At 36.7% G+C, this 13,991-nt stretch overlaps 1 protein-coding gene across 1 annotated transcript in view; it reads left to right on the top strand.

Annotated features, from left to right (window-relative positions):
* Positions 1-13,991, top strand: part of RAF1 (Raf-1 proto-oncogene, serine/threonine kinase) — a 59,390-nt gene that overhangs the window by 21,884 nt on the left and 23,515 nt on the right. Inside the window, exons 3-7 of the mRNA XM_081937034.1 lie at positions 2,389-2,619; positions 5,602-5,714; positions 6,927-7,029; positions 8,652-8,809; positions 13,638-13,733. Coding sequence (XP_081793160.1) covers positions 2,389-2,619; positions 5,602-5,714; positions 6,927-7,029; positions 8,652-8,809; positions 13,638-13,733 — 701 coding nt within the window. The remainder of the gene's footprint in view (positions 1-2,388; positions 2,620-5,601; positions 5,715-6,926; positions 7,030-8,651; positions 8,810-13,637; positions 13,734-13,991) is intronic.

Raw genomic sequence — 13,991 nt, 5'->3', positions numbered from 1 at the left:
TAAGTTGTTTAGAAGTCTAGTGGTCCACTTCATGAAACTCAGTTTTGCAGCAATTCTTCTCAGCCCCAAGCAGCTTACAATCAACAAGTTTCTCTGTCTATCTCTGTCTATCTCTGTCTCTCTTGTCTCTGTCTCCCTCCTTCCTTCCTTCCTTCCTTCCTTCCTTCCTTCCTTCCTTCCTTCCTTCCTTCCTTCCTTCCTTCCTTCCTTCCTCTGTCTATCTCTATCTCAGCCCCTCTCTCTGTCTCTCTCTCTCTTTCTTTCTCCTTCCTGCCTTCCTTCCTCCCTCTGCTTCTGTCTCTCTCTCTCTCTCTCTCTCTCTCTCTCTCTCTCTCTCTCTTCTTCCTTCTTTCTTTTCTCTTCCTCTCTCCCCCCTCTCTCTGTGTCTTTTTCTCCTTCTGCCCCCGGGGGGGGGGGAAGGAATCCTTGAACTGGTTCTGGGTGGTGAGAGTCTGACGTCTGGAGGCCGACGAGCTGCACACCGAAGACCAGTGGGGAGGCAGGGCAATCTCGCGGTTTCCCCAAAAGTAACATCCCTTGTCTCATGAAACTTGAAGACTCAAGGCAGCATAAACGTTTGTGTTGTAGCCACAAGAGCTACTAAACAGCATGACACTCTCACCTGATAGCCGCCTGCTCACCTTCCCCTTCGCCTCGGGTCCTGCATCCAGCCCATGACTGGGAGACGCAGTGCTTCTGGGCTAGTCCAGCCAGCGGGTGGGTGAGCGGGCAGCCCTCCTCCAATCCAGTCCTCCTGCAGCACTCTACCGGCGGCATGGAGGCCCCAGGAGGTCTTACACACGTCTTGTTTTTGGCCAGCAGAGTGTTTCTGGAGGCTGTAGAGGCCAAAACCGAGCATGAAGACAGAGCTACTACCTTTTAAAGAAGTTGTTAGCAAGGAAATATGTCTGTTATTAGAACTGAAATAAAGTAGTCTGTGTAATTGATTAGGCATGGCTATGTGTATGGTGTATTTTCCCTCTTAAAATGTCTGCATTTAATTCCTTATGAATTGTAGAGAACAGAGGCACTAGTAGCTGAGTTCCCACACCATACAAAGTCAAAAACATTTTTATGTACTGTATGTTTGAATAAGTAATAATAGCCTGTCTATGCAATACTAAGCTGCAATGGATAGATTCAGTTACTATGTTAAGGCGCATTATGGCTTAGCGCAATATTTAAATGAGACTAAAGGAATGTAACTTAAGAGTATTTTGGCTTAGCACACTTACTTTAGTTTTAAAACTGAAAACCATGGCCTCCCTTTTAAAAAGAGTCCTATCCCCTCTATGGCATTACTATTATATGTGCTGTGGACAGGGGATTTAAAATGAAAGATTGGCCTTCATGGACTGAATTAAATTCCTATGACTTACAAAGAAGCACATATAACCTAAATAGATGGGTTTTCTTTGAGAAAAAAATTGAAAAACAAGTTATTAATTATTTAGTATGCCTTTTGCCATTGTGAACGCTTTTAGTCCTTTGATTCAAGGAAGTAATCATGTAGAAATCTTAGAAATGTACAAGTAGTTCTTGATTTAACAACCATTCATTTAGCGATCATTTGAAGTAACAACAACACTTGAAAAAATGACCTGAAAATGGTTTTCACATTTGCAACCATTGCAGCATCCCCATGGTCATGTGATAAAAAATTGGAGATCTGGCAACTGCATGTATTTATGACAGTGGCAGCATTCAGGATTCTCATGATTGCGATTAATAACCTTCCTAGCTAACTTCCAACAAGCAAAGTTAATGGGAGAAGCCAGATTCACTTAAAGATGGCATGATTCACTTAACAGCTGCAATGATTGGCTTAGCAATCATGGCAACAAAAAATATATGTAAAATTGGTGTGACTCTTTTAACAACTGCCTTGCTTGGTCCCAATTGGGGTCATAAGCCAAGGACTCCCTGTAAACAGTTGATCTTATTGGTGGTTATCGTGTTCTGCTCCAGAAATAAAGAGCCAAGGTGGCACCATGATTAGAGTGCAGCACTGCAGGCTACTTCAGCTGACTGCTAGCTGCTGTTCGGCAGGCTCAAGGTTGACTCAGCCTTCCGTCCTTCGGAGGTGGGTAAAATGAGGACCCAGATTGTTGGGGGCAATAGGCTGACTCTGTAAACCGCTTAGTGAGGGCTGTGAAAGCACTATGAAGTGGTATATGTCTAAGTGCTATTGTTATTGCTCAATATGTTTGTGTATCAGTGTACATCTGCTAAGGCAAAAATAACCACACAGTTGTTGATGTTTTCTTACATTTAATAACTGAATTATAAATCTTTTACTTTGCATTTGGTGTTTCAAATACTTGCTTTATCGCAAAATAAGAAACTGGTTTCAGCATGCTCCTGAGGAGACTTGTCTTTCTCTTTAAGGTTTGGTTGCTTAAAGCTGCTTCAATGGACCACATTCACGGAGCTTGGAAGACTCTTCCTGATGGAATTGGATTAAAGGATTCTGTCTTCAATGGATCCAGCTGTATTTCACCTACCATTGTTGAACAATTCGGTTATCAGCGCAGAGCATCTGATGATGGGAAACTTTTAGATTCCTCCAAGACAAGTAATACTATTCGTGTTTTTTTGCCTAATAAGCAACGCACAGTGGTGAGTCTGTTTCTTGTTTTGGTCAAAATAAAAGATTCACTGTTTTTTCCCTACTCGTTGATAAACATTCCAGTGCCCCAGTAGTCTAAAAATGTTTAAATGTGGAAGAGTCCAGAATGGATACACTGACATTTTGTTCAACATGTTTACTGAATATACACACACACAAACAAACACATAACTTTGGAGAGAGTAGTGAGACTAGTGTAATTTCTCTGAATATATGTATATCTTCTCTTTTGAGTAGGTCCTGCTAATGCATCCTTTCTGGACATTAGATGGTTTCTTGTATTTTGCTCTTGGCTTGAAAGAGACTACTGAACTGAACCTCAAAGAATTTTAGACTTTTATCCACATTATGAATATATATCATTAAACAGCAGCAAAAATCACATAAGCTTAGGCGAAATAGAAAGAATCCAAAATGGATTCTTTTGTTAAATGGCTGACAAGCTTCAGGACTCATGGTAATGGTAATTTTGCACAGAATCTTAATTTTACCATAGGAATTATTTTAAAAAGTGTTTCTCATCTGAATAGCATTCTTGCTTTCTTCTCTGACTTCCTACTCTTTTTTTTTTCTTTTTTGACCAAATATGGAACAGTGATGGCATTCTCCAATCCTTCTCTGTTTGTGTAGAATTTAACCTTAGGTTTAAAAATGCTTAAATTTGAGGTAGATATGGTACTGTAAAGAAGCCCAATATAGGTGTTAAAGCTGGTGGGCTGTCTACTGTGTTTTGCTTTTTTTTTAAAAAAAAAGGCAGAAACTATCACGACTATTTTTCTTTTTCCTTGGTTGCCTTAATCATCTACATAATTGATTATCAAGATTAACAATTATCAGGTTTCCTCTCAATCAGAATTTAAAATTGTGGATTTGTTTGGAAACCATGCTAACAATATTAATTCATAGAATTTGTATTTTGTCTCTTCTATATACAGCTTTACACAATTTGCAACAATATACATAGATATAAAGTATTGGTTTAAAGTAGCAGAATAACATAGTTGGAAGGGACCTTGTAATCCAAGTTGGAGATTTTGTAGTCCAACCCCCTGCTCAAGCAGGAAACCCCTCTGCCTTTTCAGGCTGTTAGCCCAATCTCTTCTTAAAAACCCTCAAGTGGAGGAGCACCACAACTTATGAAGGCAAGCCATTCCACTGATTAATTGTTCTGTCAGGAAATCTCTCCTTAGTGATTGCGAGGTTTTTTAATTTATAGAGGGCTTGTGTTCCGATTCCTCCGCCATTACTGTCCTAGTCCTTAACACAAAAGTCGTACCCTGATTTTTTATTTATTTTGCCACTAAATGTCCATAATGAATCTCTTGGTGCTTTAAACTGTCTAAATGAGTGCTGGAGGCCCCAAAAGAGCAGAATAAATTCCAATGCAACAACTGCAATAAGCAACAAGAGAGCAAGAGGTTAAATCAGTATATTAGTATATATACAATCAATATGATATGTCAGAAAATTCAGCTTCCTAGAACTGAAGATTTTCTCAACTTTTAGAAGAATTTTAGTGAAGAAATGAGATCATTTTCAAGTGAATGTAATTTCAGAATTTAGGTGCATTCCACTGGAAACACCAACAAACAATCCATCAGAATACAGTTCAAATACAGTTTCCATAGGCATTGAGTCCAGATTGAAAAAACCAACACATTCTTTTAAATGTATGTGGCTAAATGGCTAAACCATTTGGGATTTTGGAGAACATCTGTAGCAGTGTGAATTGTAGCCTGGAAACAAATTGAAAAACACAATAGCTATTTCAGAAGATCAGACCTACATTCTCAGTTCAGTGTCTGTTAACATTTGGGCTGCTGCATTTTGACCCAGTTGTAGTTTTCAAGTATTGTTTGAAGTTGGTGTTGGTAGAGTATACTGCAGTAATCCAGATATGATGGAACTGAGGTAGATGCCACAAGATCTGTATCTCTGGGGCTAGGCAAAATTGATAAACCAGTCTTCAAATAAGATGGTCACTTTGTGTGACCGGAATTCCTCAAGGATTAAAAATAAGTTGGACTCATCAATATCCATGTACAAGTAATCCCTATAGTTACTATAGCTCTGCAAAAGTCTGGCTACATTGACTCTATCTCCTGATCAAATAATGTTTTATCTCTAATGTTCTATCTCTGTTCAGTTTCTTCTTCCAGTTCATCCTGGTTCCATCCAATTAGATCCAAGAACAATCAATGAATGCAGCTTTAGCATCAATGCAATTGAACCCCTAACAAACATAATGGACAGTATGTGTGTCTCCCTTGAGAAGTAAATTTCTCCTAGAGTTGCTGCTATATTGTAATTATAGGTAGTCCTCAACTTGCAAGAATTATTTTAGTGACCATTCAAAGTTACAACGGCACTGAAAAAAATGACTTTTGACTGGTGTTCATACTTGGAACCATCGCAGCATCCCCATGGACACGTAATCAAAATTTGGATGTTTGGCAACCAACATGAATATACAACAGTTGCAGTGTCCCAAGGTCACGTAATCGCCATTTGCGATATTCCCTGACAGCTTCCGATAAGCAAAGTCATTGGGGGAAACTGGATTCACTTAATGACTGCAGTGATTAATTTAACCATGACAAAAAAGGCTATAAAATCAGGGGTAACTCACTCAAAAAACTGCCTTGCTTAGCAATAGAAATTCTGGTCCCAATTGTGGTCAGAAGTCAATATCTTTAATGCATTTTGCATTTAGTTTTTCCAATGTGAAACTATACAGAGTTACAGGGAGAGATGCCAACGAAAGAAAATTGACAATAGTAAGGAGATGAATTTTCAGTTCTATTCACTGCATTGACCTTAATAGTTTACCAGCATTTAAGACATCTGGTATTGTCTAACAAATTGAGTTTGTAGAATTTAAAAATAATTGCTCTATAATTGAAATATGAGGATTAAGAAGATAAATTATTTATATTTTTGAAAATAGAAAAACTTTATTTTGTGCTTAACAGGTAAATGTACGTAATGGAATGACTCTTCATGACTGTCTTATGAAAGCACTCAAAGTTAGAGGTCTGCAGCCAGAATGCTGTGCTGTTTTTCAATTACTTACTGAACACAAAGGGTAAGAATTGGAATTAAATTGAATATAAATAATTTCATCCCATGAGGTTATTTAAGATAATATTTACTATATTTCATTTCATATAGCAGCTGCAGATTCTTCTCTTAAGACAGGACTTTTTTCTTTTTCTATAAATCAGCTATGATTCTCGCTTTTTAGATATTCTTTTGCTTTTTATAGGATGAGATCACATAATTCTATACAAAGCTGCGGGGGAGGATAACTTCAGTCCTTCTAAGGCTTATACTGAAGGCCACATTAAGCCCAAATCATGGATGATGTCAGTTTGCTTTCTTCTCCCAAACATGTAAATTCCAGATAACTTAAGTTTCAAGTGCAGGGGTGTCAAACTCAAGGCCTGGGGACTGAATCTGGCCCACAGGGTGCTTAGATCTTGCCGGCAGGGCTACCCTGGAAACATTGAAGGACTGTCCCACATGCAGCCTTCTGTCTTTGCTGGTAGAGGGTTGTAGCAGGCCATCACAGTTGAAAATTGTGCTCGCGAAGGCTGTGGGAGGCACTCCCAACCTCTGTTTTCGCTGACTGAGGGCCGCAGGAGGCCATTACAGCTGAAAACTGAGCTTGCGAGGGCTGCGGGAGGCACTCCCAACCTCTGTTTTCACTGACACGGTTGCAGGAGGCCATCACAGCCGAAAATGGAGCTCAGGAGTCGGTTTTCACTGGCAGAGCGCTCGGGCCATCATAGGTGCCCCCAACAGGAGTGATGTCAAGCTTCCCCCCCCCCCCCAGGTCAAACATAACCCTGATGCAGTCCTCAACGAAATCGAGTTTGAAACTCCTGTTCAAGTGGTTATATAGAATCTGCAACACCATGTTTAACAAAGTTAGTGAAGATGACAAAATATCAACAGATACAATGACATCAATATGGAAGTACAAAAATTGTGGCCTTGTGTACTATACTGATGGCTGACCTAATTACAAAATGATGGTATTTATATGATGATGTTTCTTACGTTTTATCATGTGCCACCCTTGGCCTCCATGAACAATTATAATACTAACTTTTATTGCTTGCAAGTTTTGAATACTTCAGCCTAGAAAGTAAAATACAGTTTCACGTGTATCTTAAGGTAGTTCTGTTTCTAACTAACAATTATCTGAAATAAATGATGTTTCCAAATAATTTTTTCCCATAATTCTTTGGATAGTGAATACTTGCAGATATTTAAGAGGGTTTTTTTTTTATAGTAAAAAAGCACGATTGGATTGGAGTACAGATGCTGCTTCCTTGATTGGAGAAGAGTTACAAGTTGACTTCCTTGATCATGTTCCACTCACAACACATAACTTCGTATGTTGATCTTTTGTATGTATAGAAGAACTGGAAATGCTTTATGGAAAGCAGTGCTGCTAGATTTCTGTACAGACTTTATCCTTTATTTTATCTTCTCACAAAATAAACGTGTAAATCAGAAAGCTATAATATAGTTGAGTTTTTTGATCTTTCCAATATTGATATAAAACGAACAGTTTTGTTCACTAGTCTTGTAGTATATTGTCCTTTTCTTTTCTGCAGATTTTTCTTGTTTGCATTTGACATTTTTCCTTGCAAGATTAAGAATTACCAAATGCAGTTTAAAACCTCTCCTTTCTAAATGTCCATTAAGATGGTCACAAGTGTAGTTGTAGTCGTATTTTATACCTAAAGTAGCCAGGGGTGAAGTACAGTCCCTCCTCTGACCTGCGCATCAATGCCTATATTAGAAAATTATTTTTTAATAATTAATGTAAATAACACAAACTAATTTTCTTAACTATTTAGTGATTTTTCCATTCTTCATGCTCCTCTATAGATCTTAGCAGCAAATTTGTGAACGGGTTCTCCTGGTACATATATACGTAAATATGTAGTAGTCAAAGATATTCTGACCTTTCCTGCATGAAGAAAGAAGCAAAAAATACTCTAATTTATGTTATGATCCTGTATGCACCTGGATCGTTGCTTAATGCTTCTTCCAATCTTGGCCTAATGACTGTAATAGCATATTCTCACTAATCAAGTACAGGTATTACAAAATGAAAGTATGGGGGGAGCAGGGGACATGCCAGCTTCAGCTCTTTTTTTCTGAAACTTCTGAAAATTGGTGAGAAAAATGTAAAGAAAGACTCTAAACCAGTGGTTCTCAACCTGTGGGTCGGGACCCCTTTCACAGGGGTCGCCTAAGACCATCGGAAAACACATCTTCCGATGGTCTTAGGAACCGAGACACCAATTTTATGGTTGGGGGTCACCACAACATGAGGAACTGTATTAAAGGGTCACGGCATTGGGAAGGTTGAGAACCACTGCTCTAAACGTTGTTTCATGCAGCCTTCTGTATGAAATGTGTAGTTCTCTATATGATGTAAAAGCTCTTGTCATCAGTGTACAAAGATTGGAACACACAATTTCGCGATCCTTTTGTCTTTTCATTTAGTAATGCAGGCATTGGGCTAGGATATATAAAGATACTCCAAAGTGTTTTTTTTAAACCCATCTGTAAATTTAGCATGGGTTAGCCTTTCTGAAATTTTTGTCCCTTTGGGTATGTTGAACTTCAAAGAATCTTTGAAATTGATATGGTACATAGTGAGAAGAAAAAATAACTCTTAGCAAATGAAATATGTACTTGTTTTTTTTTTTGGGGGGGGGGGAGAGGAATTAAAGAACAACTTGAGAATTCTCTATGTGATATCATACATACAAACAGAGAGAAACCTGCTTGAGCATGTATTTGTTTCTGTGTGCTTATTAAAATTTGATCATGATGCTTAGAATTTGCTGATTGTTATAAAAACTCAATGCCCATGAAAATGTATTGAAGCCATTTGAAAATATAAGCTAAAGTTAGTTTTTGAAAACACATTTATTGAAAGTTGTTTGCTCTTTGTAATTGGCAACATAAATGACAAACAATTGCAATTGTTTTCCAGGCACGGAAAACATTTCTGAAGCTTGCATACTGTGACATCTGTCAGAAGTTTTTACTAAATGGATTCCGATGTCAAACCTGCGGTTACAAATTCCATGAGCACTGCAGCACAAAAGTTCCAACTATGTGTGTGGACTGGAGCAATATTCGGCAACTCTTGTAAGGACTTTTGAGGATCTGGGATAGAAGTAATTCTACTTGTTGAAATAATGCAGAATCCTGATTGCTAAAAAAGAATAATAATAATACGGCCACCCTATTATTGAAGAATTGCCTGGTTGATGATTCTTTCCTAAACTTCTATGTAAAAGTTGCAAGTAATTTTTCTGAAAGGGTGAACTACTTTGTTTGCTATTATCATTTCAATTTGCCTAATTCCTATCTAATGCCTCTACCTGTGACTTGATATGCACTAACTGTGTGCATGTTATTTTAATCATGCACTCTAGGTACATCTTTTGTACTTTTTATTTGTCCTTAGTACACCTGGCAGGAGCTAGGCTTTGGTCTGTGTTTGTTGCCAGTGCAGTTTCCCTAAAGCGCTCAGTTGTTTGTTTTTCTTTTGTTTTTAATTCTGGTGCTTGTTTCAACAGGTAATATCAGGAATGGGGAAAAGTATTTGTAAAATTAGCTGTCCCTCCTGTTTGTTTAGAATCTTTGTCATTTCACTCACTGCTGCAACTTTACAGCTAAATTTATAGTGGGTTGTGTTGCTCAAAGATGCAAAGCGAAGTACTTATATAGAATCTAAAAACAACTTTTTATTGTAATTACTTTTATAGTCTGATTCGGCCATCGTGTTTTATTTGATTTTGGTGTGGTGAATCCATGGTGGTTTAGAAATTGTGATATATATGGATTTCTTATACATGTATTTATATAGTTATTTCTACGTTTTAATCTGTTGTATTTTGGTACGGACTGTACACCGCCCCGAGTCCCTTTCGGGAGAGGGGGCGGTATATAAACGCTAATAATAAATAAATAAATAAATAAATAAATAAATAAATTCCATATTTTAGCTAAGCCAAATGTAATTTGCTCAATAAACAATAATTAAAGAAGCAGTGAGTAAGCAGGTCTACTAGTCCTTTGTCTTTGGTAATTTTGCACTCTTTTCTTTGCTAGTTTATTTCTTGTACTAGTTCTGACATTATACTAAAAATCTCTATTAAAGTTAATGTAATTCTTGTGATAGAATGACAACTTACACATTTCTGCAAGGAATCTGCAAAAGCATTTAAAATCAGAATGACTTGCTTTGCATACAGAATGGCTATTCTGCATTCATTATGTGTTGTTTCAATAATTTTGATAATATTTCCTCTTTGAACCCAAAATAGCATGTTTCAAAGTAACTGTTTTGGACTCAAAATGGGAGTGCCTCAAATTCAAAGTTTTTTGCATCCAAAATCTTGCGTACTCCTTTTTCCAGTCACTTCCAACTTGGTGCTATCATTTCACCATTATTAGCTGTCAGTAACTCTTTCTTTGAGTTCTCATAAGCTCATGTTTATGTCATCAGTTATAGTCAGAGATGGGTTCCTACTGGTCTGGTCCGGTTCGGGCGAATAGGTAGTAACTCCAGCAGACATGTGACCGTACTATCCTCGGTGGCGCCACCATCTTGGTTTTCTGTTCTGCACATGCACAGAACAATCTTCATGGAAAAAATGTAATTCCTCGCCCCCCCCCCCTTTTTTACTGTTGTGTAAACCATTGCGCAGACCATTTTAAGTGCAATCTATTGACCTGATACCTTTCCCCCAACTTGTCTTTTTTTCCATAGGTCTCAGGTCTCCGCTAGAGATTTCCTCATTCTGTATACAAAGTATTTAAGCTTTAGCTTCATTATTTGTGCTCTCAATAAATAATATGGTTTTAATTCATCTTGCACTGTTTAGGTAACCTAAACAATTTTCTCTAGCAACTATAGTAGAGAAGCATTTCTTCATTCCATCTTTCTGGTGGTCCAGCTTTCAGGGTAATATTTTACCACTGGGAAAGTCAAGGCCTTGGTTTGTACCTTTGTATGTACCTTTGTGGCCAATTTGATATCTCTGTACTTTAACATTTGGTTTAGGTCTATCTTCTTTCTTTCAAGTAGCAAACAGCTTTATTTTACTCCATATTTTACTTGTACTGTAGTTTCTTGGTCATCATAAAAATACTTCAAAAGATAAATGAGTTGGAGAAGGGCTGTTTATAATTAGTTGGAATCTACTAAAGACACACAAAAGTCTTTAGTAGATTCCAAAAAAGCCACAAAGAAGAGGGAGTCAAACTATTTTCCAAGGCAACTGAGGGTAGAACAAGAAGCAATGGGTGGAAACTAATCAAGGAGAGAAGCAACTTAGAACTGAGGAGAAATTTTCTGACAGGGCAATTAATCAGTGGAACAGCTTGCCTCCAGAAGTTGTGAATGCCCCAACACTGGAAGTCTTTAAGAAGATGTTGGATAGCTATTTGTCTGAAACTGTATAGGGTTTCCTGCCTAGGCAGGGGGTTGGACTAGAAGACCTCCAAGGTCCCTTCCAACTCTACTATTGTATTGTATTGTATTATTGTATTGTCTTTGTATAATTAATAGAGAAAATATAAGTAACTTTTTGGAATTCTCTTGCTTTTTTAAACTTATCCATCAGATCTTAGCAATATGATCCTGGATGCCTTTTTTCCTGAATCCAGCATGTTCATCTGGCAGTTCATGTTCTCTCTCTTGTTGAAATCTGGATTGTAAAATCATTATCCTATTGGCATGTGAGATATGTGCAATTGTTCAGTATTGTAGTGTGAAATTCTATAGATTGTTCTTTTTTCAAAATTGGAAGATAAACAGGCATTTCTCAATCTTTGGTTATTGCTGTGCTTTTGATAACCGGTTAACTTCATCTATAGCTCTTTACTGCATCTTTTTTTTTCAAATTTTTACTAATTTTGACTGTTATTTTACCCATTTCTGCAGCTTAATTGTTATTATTTTCTAAAACCCATTTAAATTCACTTTCCATAATGTCTGGCTCCAATTCAGTAATCAAACTTTTGTATCTTTTATTTTTGGATATTTTCTATAGTTTTTCCATATGTTTGGACTATTTTTTCTTTATATTTTCTTTTTCCAGTAGATCTTTACCCTTTTTTTATTTTTATTTTATTATGCCCCTCTTTGTTTAAAAGTTTTCCTTCATTTTGATAATTTTGTTACTCAAATCTTTTGTCTTTTCCATTTTTATCCTCCATTTGGGGATCACTATTTATTAAATGTAACCTTTATCTCTTTGTGCTGTTCTCTGTAACTCAGCATTTCGTTAGGTAGAATTTTCTCTTGTTTTCTACGTTCTGCTATTTTAAATGTGTCAAATAACTATTGCCTCTGCATTTTGGGGTAGTTTTGTCTGTTTGATCTGTAATCACGTCACAAATTTCACCTCACTATTCTTCAAGCATTCTTTTTATCAATTGAATTTCTTAAGCCTATTTTTCATCCCATAATCATAATAGGATATTACTCTGAGATACTGAGGTCTTATAGTTTGTCTGATAGTATTTTAGATTGTGGGAATGAAAATATTGGTAAAAACATTCATGTTTTTTCTTGGGTAGAACTCTATTGCTCCCCTTTGTTTGAGGCTAAATTTCCCCATTATTCCAGACACTGTATTACTTTCAATTTCGGCATTCCCGTCATTTTTAATGAATGTGACGTCTCTTTTTGGTTTTGTGTTGACATAGAATGTTTGCTACCTCTGCACCTGTGGCTGGAGCATAGATTTGGATCATGCAGTAGAATATTTGATTGTATAGAGTATTATTCTAGTAAATTTTAATGTGAGGATTCCCAGAATTCAGTGTTCAGTCTTGTTACCATTGCTCTGATAATATCAAGTTTGCCTTGGTTCAGGGTTGTGACATTCCACATACCAAGGGCACGCATATCTTTTTAGCACTAAACTTTTTCTTTTGCCTCTGGCCACATCCTTTTGGCTTTAACCGGACCACACAATAAATACTGATGTACTTGCAGTATCCTCTTCTCCAGGAGTTTATTAGTGATCTAATAAGAGTGGCTTGCCTTTTCAGTATCATATTGATATTTTCTGGTTGTGAATGTCCATGTGGTTTTCTTATCCGGGCACTAGAACAGTTTCTTTCTCAATAGATTGCATTTAGCCTAATTCCCTTTTTTATGATTTGCCTGTCTTGAAACCCTTTTGGGAGTGAATATTCTAATAGCATAGCTCATTGTATTACTCAGATATGCAAGCCCCTTCACTGCTATATAGTAACAATCCATGAAGATGCACATCTACAGTCTACAACTTACATATATGTGCTGTTACTTTCTATTAAAGCAAATAAAGGCTTAGCAGGGTATTTCCTTATAAACAAGGCTAGACAGAAAGTTAAGACAAAAAGGGAGAGAAAGGGATGCGAAGCATGAAACAGTTGAAGATTGAGGCAATCAAGATAAATATATAAAAGCAAGAAGATCGGTGCATGTGAGATAACATAACAACATTCTGGTAATAAAAAGTACACACCTCTGTACTTCTAAACTGAAGCATTTTGTCTATATTACTGTTCAAATGATTTGATTGTTTTAATTGTTTATAAAAACTGGTTCTAATTGTTTTAATTGTTTATAAAAACTGGTTCTCAAGATAAATGAGAAACGGAACATAACAATTCTTATTCCCTTACCTAAGATACAATGCTATCAAGAAAAAATGAGAAAATATTGTATCAGTAAAAGAATTCTTAGTTTATTGTGTTAAATCATACTTTGCTTAACCATGGTTTATATAATACCTTCTAGTTATGACATAGCGTGTCATGTGAATGAATTTTTAAACTTAAATACTGTGTCAATTGATTATGATTTTTCCTAAGATGATTTTTCTTTTTGGAAAAAAAACGTAACTGCCCTAGTTGAAAAGTTAAGATCACTTGAATTCAGTAATTTTTTCTTTGGATGCTTTAATTTTAGATTATTTCCACATTCAAATATTGGTGATAGTGGTATCTCAGCACCTCCTTTGATGACTCGGCGAATACGTGAATCTGTCTCTCGGATGCCTGTTAAGTAAGCGGCCCTTTAAGTTATATTAAATTGTTACTGTTTTTCACAAGATAGCAGTATTATGAATTTCTGGGCAAAATTCATGTGTGTAAAATGGTTTTTTTGAAAGAATACTTCATCTCAAATTGATTAATTTTTTCAGTACCACTTCAGGCTGCCCAGCAAAGCAGTGTAGCTTTGCACAGTCATCATAAGTTAAGAAGTAATTCCTTTGCCTCTCAATATAAAGCAATAAGTGCTTCCACTTATCCACCTCACTCA

This window comes from Natrix helvetica, assembly GCF_964273705.1.
Source record: "Natrix helvetica genome assembly, chromosome: 1".
Classification (NCBI taxonomy): domain Eukaryota; kingdom Metazoa; phylum Chordata; class Lepidosauria; order Squamata; family Natricidae; genus Natrix; species Natrix helvetica.
The sequence above is the reverse complement of the archived record's forward strand: the minus strand, read 5'-3'. Positions and strand labels throughout refer to the sequence as shown.